The sequence below is a fragment of the Choloepus didactylus genome, chromosome 16 (genome assembly GCF_015220235.1).
Source record: "Choloepus didactylus isolate mChoDid1 chromosome 16, mChoDid1.pri, whole genome shotgun sequence".
NCBI classification, from domain to species: domain Eukaryota; kingdom Metazoa; phylum Chordata; class Mammalia; order Pilosa; family Megalonychidae; genus Choloepus; species Choloepus didactylus.
This window is the reverse complement of record NC_051322.1, coordinates 85746799-85755713: the sequence shown is the minus strand read 5'-3', so window position 1 is coordinate 85755713 and position 8915 is coordinate 85746799. Positions and strand designations below refer to the sequence as shown.

Genomic DNA, 8915 nt, shown 5'->3' with positions numbered 1-8915 from the left:
GATGAACTGTCCTTGCATTCCTGGAATAAATCCCACTTGGCTATGGTCCATAACTCCTTTAATGTGCTTTGGATTCCATTTGCCAGTGTGTTGTTGAGGATCTTTGCAAATGTGTTCATACAGAATGTGGGTCTGTAATTTTCTTTTCTTGACTTTGACTTTATCTGACACTGGCTGCATTGAGCAAGTTAGGAAGCAATTCCTCTTTTCCTATCTTTTGGAAGAGTGTGAGAAGGACTGATGTAAATCTTTAAATGGTTGGTAGAATTCAGCAGTGAAACTATCTGGTCCTGGATTTTCTTTGTTGGGAAGTTTTTGATGACTGAGTCAATAAATATTGAGATTTCCTAATTGTTCTTGTGTCAGATTATAATTTCCATGTTTCTAGAAATTTGTTCATTTTATCTAGCTTTTCTAATTTGTTGGCATATAACTGTACAAAGTATGCTTTTATAATCGTTATTTCTGTAAGGCTGGTAGTAATAGCCATACTTTCATTTCTGATTTTTCTTATTTGTGTCCTCTCTTTTTTTGTCATTCTGGCTAAACATCAGTTGATTTTATTGATCTTTTTTTTTTAAAAAACAAAACAAAACAGCTTTTGGTTTTGTGGCGATAGATGAGAAATAATAGAATCTTTTCTAATATTTAATCTTTCCTTGTTTCTACTAACTTTGGGTTTAGTTTGCTCTTCTTGTTCTAGTTTCTTCAGTGTGAAACTGTTACTGGTTTGTGATCTTTCTTCTTTTTTTAATATAGATATTTAGAGCTAATAATTTCCCTCTGAGCACTACCTTAGCCACATCCTGTAAGTTTCGGTATGTTATGTTCTCTTTTTCAATTGTCTCAGTTGATGCTTCCCAGTTTCCCTCATGATTTCTTTGATCCATTGGTGGTTTCATAGTGTGTTGTTTAATTTCCAAACATTTTTAAAGTTTCCAGTTTTCCTTCTGCTACTGATTTCTAATTTTATTCCATTATAATCTGAAAAGATATTTTGTATGATTTCAATCTATTTAGTTTTATTAACATTGGGTCTTTTGTTGTCATTTGTTGCAAATACTTTCCCTAGAATGCTTTTTTTGGGGGTGGTGGTGGTGGTTTCCATTCATTTATTTTTATCAGAGAATTTGTGGGTTTTCACAACAGTCCTGCATAAAATACAGGATTCCAATATACCACCCTACTATTAACACCTTGCGTTTGTGTGGAACACTTGTTACAATGAAAACATTTTTATCCTTGTACTATTAACTGCAGTCCGTGGTTCAACTTAGGGTTCACTATCTATGTACAGAAGTTCCATGGATTTTATTTTTAAATTTTTATTCTGTTATCATATATACAATCTAAGATTTCCCCTTTTAACCACATTCAAATATGTACTTCAGTGCTGTTAATTACATTCACAATGTTGTGCTACCATCACCACCAGCCATTACCAAAACTTTTCCATCACCCCACATAGAAACTACAATTTAAGCTTGAACTCCCTACTCCCCATCCCCACCGCATCCCCTGGTAACCTGTATTCTAGATTCTGACTTGATGAGTTTGCTTATTCTAATTATTTCATATCAGTGAGATCGTATAGTATTTTTCCTTTTGTGTCTGGCTTATTTCACTCAACATTTCCTCAACTTCCATCCATTTCGTTGCATGAATCACAACTTCCTTTTTATGGCTGAATAATATTCCAATGAATGTTACCACATTTTGTTTCTCCAGTCACCGGTTGATGGACACTTGGGTTGCTTCCATCTTTTGGCAATAGTGAATAATTCCACTCTGAACATTGGTGTGCAAATATCGGAGGCCCTGCTTTCAATTCTTTTGGGTATGTACATAGAAGTGGGATTGCTGGGTCCCATGGTAATTCTATACCTAACTTTCTGAGGTACTTCCCAACTGTCTTCCACAGCAGCTGCACCATTTCACATTACCATAAGCAATGAATGAGTGTTCCTATTTCTCTACATCCTCTCCAACACCTAGTTTCTATCTTTTTTTTTAAATAGCAGCCATTCTAGTGGCTGTGAAATGGTACCTCATTGTGGTTTTGATTTGCATTTCCCTAATGGCTAATGATGTTGAGCATCTTTTCATATGCTAATTGGCCATTTGTATGTCTTCTTTGGAGAAATGTCTATTCAAGTCTCTTTCCCATTTTTTAATTGGATTGTTTATCTTTTTGTTGTTCAGTTGGAGGATTTCGTATATATTCTGGATAGTAATCCTTTATCAGATATGTGGTTTCTAAATATTTCCTCTCATTGTGTAGGTGGTTGTTTTACTTTCATGATAAAGTCCTCTGAGGCACAGAAGTTTTTAATTTTGATGAGCTCCCATTTATCCTTTTTTCTTTTATTGCTTGTGCTTTGGATGCAAAGTTTAAGAAACCATTGCCTAACACAAGCTCCTGCAGATGCTTCCCTATGTTTTCTTCTAGGAGTTTTATATTCTGGTTCTTATTAGGTCTTTGGTCTATTTTGAGTTGATTTCTGTGTATAGTGTAAGGTAGGGTTCCTTCTTTTTTTTCCACAAATGGAAATCAGGTTTTCTCAGCACCATTTGTTGAGAGACTATTCTTTCCCAGTTGAGTGGTCTTTGCCACCTTGTCAAAAACCAGTTGGCCATAAATGTGAGGGTTGATTTCTGAGCCCTCAATTCAGTTCTACTGGTCTACATGTGTCCCTGACCCAGTGCCATGCTGCTTTGATTACTGTGGCTTTGTAATAAATTTCAAGATCAGGAAGTGTGAGTCCTCAGACTTCATTCTTTTTGAAGGTGTTTTTGCTCTTTGGAGCCCCTTACCCTTCCATATAAATTTGATAAATGGTTTTTCCATTTCTGCAAAGGTTGTTGGAATTTTGAATGGGATTGCACTGAATCTGTAAACTGCCCTGGGTAGAACTGACATATTAGCAATATTTAGTCTTTCAATCCACAAATGTGGAACATCCCTCCATTTATTTAGGTCTTTGATGTCTTCCAGCAATGTTTTGTAGCACTGTCAAGGCTGCTTTTTAATTTTGAGCTTTTATTTTTGTGAAGGCTGTTCTCTTGTATCAGCCTGAGACCCACCTGATATTCTTTGGTGTGGGTGTCAGGGGAAGCCCCCCGGTCTCTCTGCCAGCCCCCGTGGGCTGGGTTGGGCCCCGTCTCTGTATTGACCCCCTGTGGACTGGGCTGGGCCCCCTGTCTCTGTGTTGACCCCTGTGGGCTGGGCTGGGCCCTCCTGTGGCAGTTACCTCCACAGGGCAATGCTCAGGGCCTGAGCCCTGGAGCCAGTGTCTGGACGTCTTTTTTGCTTCTGAGAAGCTGCCTGGCCTTGGCTGGAGACTGCGCAGATGGGCCTTTCCCACCGTGGGAGTGTTTCAGTGCAGGGTGGCCCAAGCCTCATCCATAATTGCTGCCAGGTGCGCCCCGTGGAGGCAGGGTCCTCCCGACTTGAGGGGGTGGACACGGGGGTCCCGGCTCAGTTGTGTTGCAGGTAAAGCCAGCCTGTCCACGAGGAGGTGGGCTCACGCCCCCAGCATGTCCCCAGGGGCTGTTGGCACACAGACCTGGTGGCCCAGAGCCAAGCCCCCCAACCTGGGGGCCCACGCCCCAGCTGTCCCCCAACCCTAGTTTGTCTCTGAGCACACACCGGCTGGGATGATCTCAAGCGAAGATGATGGTGCTGGGTTAGGGTTAGGGTTGGACTTGGAGTCGTCACTTCTCAGTGTTGACAACAGTGTGCTGACACATCTCGCTGTGTTTCAACGAAAGTGTTACCACAATTTTGGAGACATCATCAAGGAAACCATGGCCAGGACAAGGCAGACTGACCCACTGTGCAACGTGGCCTCCCTGCTCCTGTGCTGCGGCGGGTGAGCAGGGGGCCCCCAGCCCTGACCTCCCACCCTAGGGGCAGCAAGCTCCTACCCCTTCAACTCACAGGCAGTGAACCCCCCTTCCTTTCACCCCATGGGCACTGGACTCTGACCTTTCACCTCAAGGCACCAAACCTCTGACCTTACACCCCATGGACACAAAGCACCTGACCTTTTACTCCATGGGCACTGAGCCCCAATCCTTACACCACAGGCCCTGGGCCCTGACCTTTCACCCCAAGCTACTGAACCCCATGACCTTTCATCCTACAGGCTCCAAGCCCCATGACCTTTCACCCCGGGGTCCATTCCAGTAGGGTCACCCCATCCCCAGGGTCTCTCCTTGTCCCTTGGGGTCCCGCCTGCTCCCTTCGCCCAGTGTCCCAGGCACTCCCCTCCCCACCGGTGGTCTGCGCCCTCAGACCTCAGCTGCTGGGTCTCGGGGAAGCCCTCAGCCCCATGTGTCTCTGGCTCCGTCTCCCTGAGCTGCTGCAAGTACCCAGGCCCGGGCCATCCATGCTGTGGGTTGGGTCAGGGGACGTTGGCAGCTAGGCCTGCAGCTCGGAGGTCCCCATGTTCCCTCATCTCTCTAGACCCCCCTTTCCCTCATGGAGAAACGAGAGGAGTAAGTGAGGTGCCGGCCGGTCCTCCGCAGGTAAAGGGGGGCGGCAGCTCCGTGAGCCTGTGGGGCCTCCACCATCCCATGTGGTATCCAGGTACCACGGGGGCTGCCGGCTGTGTCTGGGGCCGGGGCTCAGTGGAGTGGCTCCTCCTTGGCCTGCGGGGAGCTGGGGGCCCAGGCACCCCCGACACCGGCCCTGGGCTGCCTCGGGGCTCGTTCTGGGCTGGTCTGTCGCGGGGTGGACACATGCCCCAAAGCTTTGCCTCCAGCAAGGGGTGGCTGAGGGTGACCTGCCCCTCACTCCAGCCCTGGGGGCTGCATCTGGCTGAGCTGTAGCTGGCGTTTTCCGCTGCTGGACACGTTTCCATCTCAGGTTTGCACTTTGGGGGCCTGTGTGAGTTTTCTGGGGGCTTCTGTCACAAGTCACCCAAACTGGGTGTCTCAAAACAGAATCTGTTCTCCTGCTCTTCTGGGGCCAGGAGTGTGACATCAGCGGGGTTGTTCCCCAGGGGAGGGGGGCTGAGGGAGGGTCCGCCCGGCCTCTTCCAGCCCTGGGGGCCCCGGGGAGCCGCTGCCTGTGGCTGTCCCGTCTCTGCTGTGGCTTCACGCAGTCCCCTCCCCCGCATCTCTCCTCTGTGTCCCTTTTTTCATCACCCCCGTTGGGGTCCACCCCTCCCCACCCCTCCCCACCCCAGTCCTCTCTTCCTTTAACACACACCATCATAGAGGATTTAGGGTGCACCCTGAGCCAGTTTGGCCTCGTCTTAACTAGGAACGTCTTCTGAGACCCTCTTTTAAATAGAGTCCGTTTGTGGGTTAGGGGTTCAGCAGACGGAGATGTGTCTTCCCAGGGGTCTGCCAGGGCCCAGGTGGTGAAGGGCCAGCAGGTGAGGTCCTGGGAGGGCCTCGGGGGCAGCGGAGCCCTGGGCAGGACCTGGGGGCCCCACTGCACGTGTGCTCTCTCTGGGGGGCTGCCCACCACCCCAGGGACATGGAAAGTGTGTGTGGGCCTGTGGGGGACCCTGCACAGGACACGGGGCTTCCCAGATGCAGGTGTAAGCTGGGGTGGGGTTGGGGATGGACTGGTCCAGGGAGGAGGCTGAGCTTGGGGCCCCTGAGGTTTCCAGGGAAGCGGGTCCTGTGCCCTGGTCCGTGAGCTGCCCAGGGACAGGGGAGACAGACGGCGAGTGTGCAGCAAAGTGGGTCCTTCTGCTGACGCAGGGTGAGTCAGCCAGGGCGTCTGTGTGTTCACGTGTGCGGACGGGTCCAGAGCACGGTGCGGGGCATAGACACGAGCATGGGGGGGCAACTCCCACGGGGCAGATCACGGGGGCGGGCGGGGCGCACGCACTGTGCATGGTGGAGATGCTCCCCACGCTCGGGGCGCACGCACTGTGCATGGTGGAGATGCTCCCCACGCTCGGGGCGCACGCACTGTGCATGGTGGAGATGCTCCCCACGCTCGGGGCGCACGCACTGTGCATGGTGGAGATGCTCCCTACGCTCGGGGCTGAGCTCCTGGAGGGGACGGGGCCGGGCCAGGCCCTCGAGGGCATGTGGCCCGTGTGTCCTGGGCTGTGGGCTCTAGGGGCCCAGTCTCAGCCGCGTCCAGAGGTGCCCGTGCTGGGCCTCGGAAACCCCGCGATGGAGCGGCTGCTTCACCAGAAGTGTGTTTCCTCTGCTTTTACCCCCAACGAGGGAGGGACCTCTGGTGGGGAGTGGCCCCAGGGGTGGGGGATGTGGTGATGCACCAGCACTGAGCCTGCAACCTGCAGACGGCTCCCTCCACTGTGGGGGCCCAGGTGCCTGGACGCATACTGGGCTCCCTCGAGGTCTTGGACCTGAGGCTCCGGGTCCTGTCCACCGCCCCGCCCCCGCGTCCACCCCCCCCCCGACCCCGTGTCCACCCCCACCCCCACCCCCGACCCCGTGTCCACCCTCCATGTGGCATGCTGAGCAGACAGCTGAGTGCCCGGCGGCTCCTGGGGCAGCTGATGCTGCGTGTCCAGGTGCAAACTTGCTGAGTTGCTGCCCCTTGCCTGGGCAGCTCCCCGGGCCCGGTGTGAGTATCACAACATGTAGAGGCCACGAGGCAGGGAGGTTGCAGTGTCAGCACTGATGATTCGGGAAGTGGCTGGTGATGAGGGGTCCAGGCACGTGTGCCCCCATCGTGTCACCACCAGGCAGACGCTGGCTCATCCCTCTCCTGTCTGTCCATCCATCCTTGTGGGTCCAGGCGCCCTGTGGCATCTGCTCTGAGCCCCTTCACTGTAACCGTGGCTGCCCCACATCCTGTGACTTGCCCATGTCGGCCTGTCACCGAGCACGTCCTCCTTGCTCCCAGGAGACCCAGCAGCCCATGGAAGAGCTTCAGATGTGATCTCATAAAGCATGTTTCAATTATGTGTTTTTGCACGTTTACGTAAAACACTGCAATGAACTGTGGTGAGGACACCCTGTGCCCCCTTTCGAGCATGAAAGCGCCAACGCCCCCAGGGCCTGGGAGGCTCGGGGCAGAGTGCTCTGAGGGGTGGGGCTCAGCACTGGGAGCGACTGGGCTCAGCACGGCCCGGGAGGCAGCTGCCGGCTCCCCGTGGGGGAAGCAGCCACACTCAGGCAAGAGGGCAGCACTGCAGGCTGCAGCCCCTCGGGGTCCTGGGCCCAGCACATCTCTGAGGAAGTGGCCGCCCGGACTGGGGGTCTCAGAGCACAGACATCCACCATCAATGAACGGCCCTGGCCAGCTCCCGAGGTGAATAAATAATAAAAATTTATCATTCCATACAAACATGGTTCCCACTCACAAACGCAGTGACTAAATATAGTCTTTACAAGGCCCTGCTGTCTGCACACGGCCTCACAGCAGCTGCAGCTCATCCTCGCACTCGTAGTCGAACAAGTCAACAGCACCCAGGGCAGATGGAGCCTCCAGGAACGGCCGTGGGTCCAGCTGCAGATGCCGCCCGCTCAGCTTGGCGTCCACAGGGCTGAGCTCGGCCTCGAACCTATAAGGAGAGTGGCCACATGAGGGGTTGCCAGGGCCGGCCGGGGCTGAGGAGTGTCTGGAAAGCTCCGCCCCAGCGCAGCCTCTCAGTGAGCATCATCATCTCTCCAACAGCTGGAGTGAAGTCGGGTGCAAGCTCTGAGCACAGAAAACTCCGCCCGAGCAAGACACACTCGTGGACCCGAGACCCCCGAGCAAGACGCACTCATGAACCCGAAACCCCCAGGGTAAGGTGCACTCGGGAACCTGAAATGCATGGGCAGCTCCCAGGTGCCTCAGGTCAGGAGCGTGTACAGGAGGGAGGGCCCAGCGCTGTGGGCACCCAGAGGCCACGTCCTGGGGGGCTCTGCAGCTCATGCACCGACCCGGCTGAAGAGGCGTCTCCCTCAGATAACCCTGACCTCTCAGGAGAAACCCAGGACCCACCCCAGTCGGGATTCAGGATGAAAGGACTCTGGCTGCTCTTCTGCAAAGCCCGTTTGCTTCTGTCCCAGCCATGCCACCTAGAGCAAACCTCTCCGGTGGTGGGTGAGGCCGAGCACACTGCGTCTTCCTGCGACACGGGGACAAGGCCAGTGCACCTTCCTAGTTGGGTGTCGTAAAACCCCACAGTCATCCATGTGAGGCTGAGCAGGGAGGAGAGTACCGCATGCACAGATGGCCGACGGCACACGTGGGACAGTGTCGGCCCAAGCAGACCCCTCTGGTCACTCAGAAGACGAGCTACTGTGAGGCACCGCCACGACTGGGACAGAAGGTCACAGCGAGAGCTCACGTGCCCTTTTCTGTTAAAATTCTGGGGACCCATCGCACACTTGCTGACGTCCTACCCTAGAAGCAAACGATGCCCAGGTGTCCTGGAAAGTAACGGAAACTGCTCTCAAGTCTGTTGGCTGCTGTGTGGCTTCTCCTCTGTGCCTGTCTCCTCCAGTGGTAGGCAAGCCTGGACGTGGGCGCAGACAACCCCTGGGGGAGCAGGGCCACGTGGGGGCCGTCGGCAGGATGAGGGTACTGAGTGTTCAGGGACGAGGTGAGGCTTTATCTCCAGGACCCCGGGCAGCTGGGGGTTGGTTCCACCCTCTGCCCGGTGGAGAGAGAAGCACCACGTGCGGCCGGCACTCAGTGGGATGGCCGTCGCCCGCTCCTGCCCCTTCTCTGTCCTTTGCCACCACCCCGGGCGTCTCTCTGAAGGACCGGAGCGTAAACCCGCAGCCACGCACCATCCTCGCCCCCAAAGCACATCCTCCCACCGCAGGCGCCCTGCGGACCAGCACCAGGCGGCACCCAAACGAGGACAAGGGCGAGCACTGGCTTCCCAGCCTGGAAGGGGAGGAAGCAACGGAACCGGGCCTGGTGGACTCTGGGGTCCGATCGCAGGCAGCAAACCTCCCGCCACGTGGCTGCAGCTGCCCCC

General features: G+C 53.9%; 1 protein-coding gene across 12 annotated transcripts in view; it reads right to left on the bottom strand.

Moving 5' to 3' along the window:
* Nucleotides 1-7242: 7242 nt before the first annotated feature.
* The window catches only part of LOC119511160 (serine/threonine-protein phosphatase 2A regulatory subunit B'' subunit beta-like), a 50636-nt gene continuing 48963 nt past the window's right edge, over nt 7243-8915 (bottom strand). For all 12 annotated transcript variants that reach the window (XM_037805621.1, XM_037805622.1, XM_037805620.1 and 9 more), the window contains exon 13: nt 7243-7502. In XM_037805621.1, coding sequence (XP_037661549.1) covers nt 7355-7502 — 148 coding nt within the window. In that variant the 3' untranslated portion in view covers nt 7243-7354. The remainder of the gene's footprint in view (nt 7503-8915) is intronic.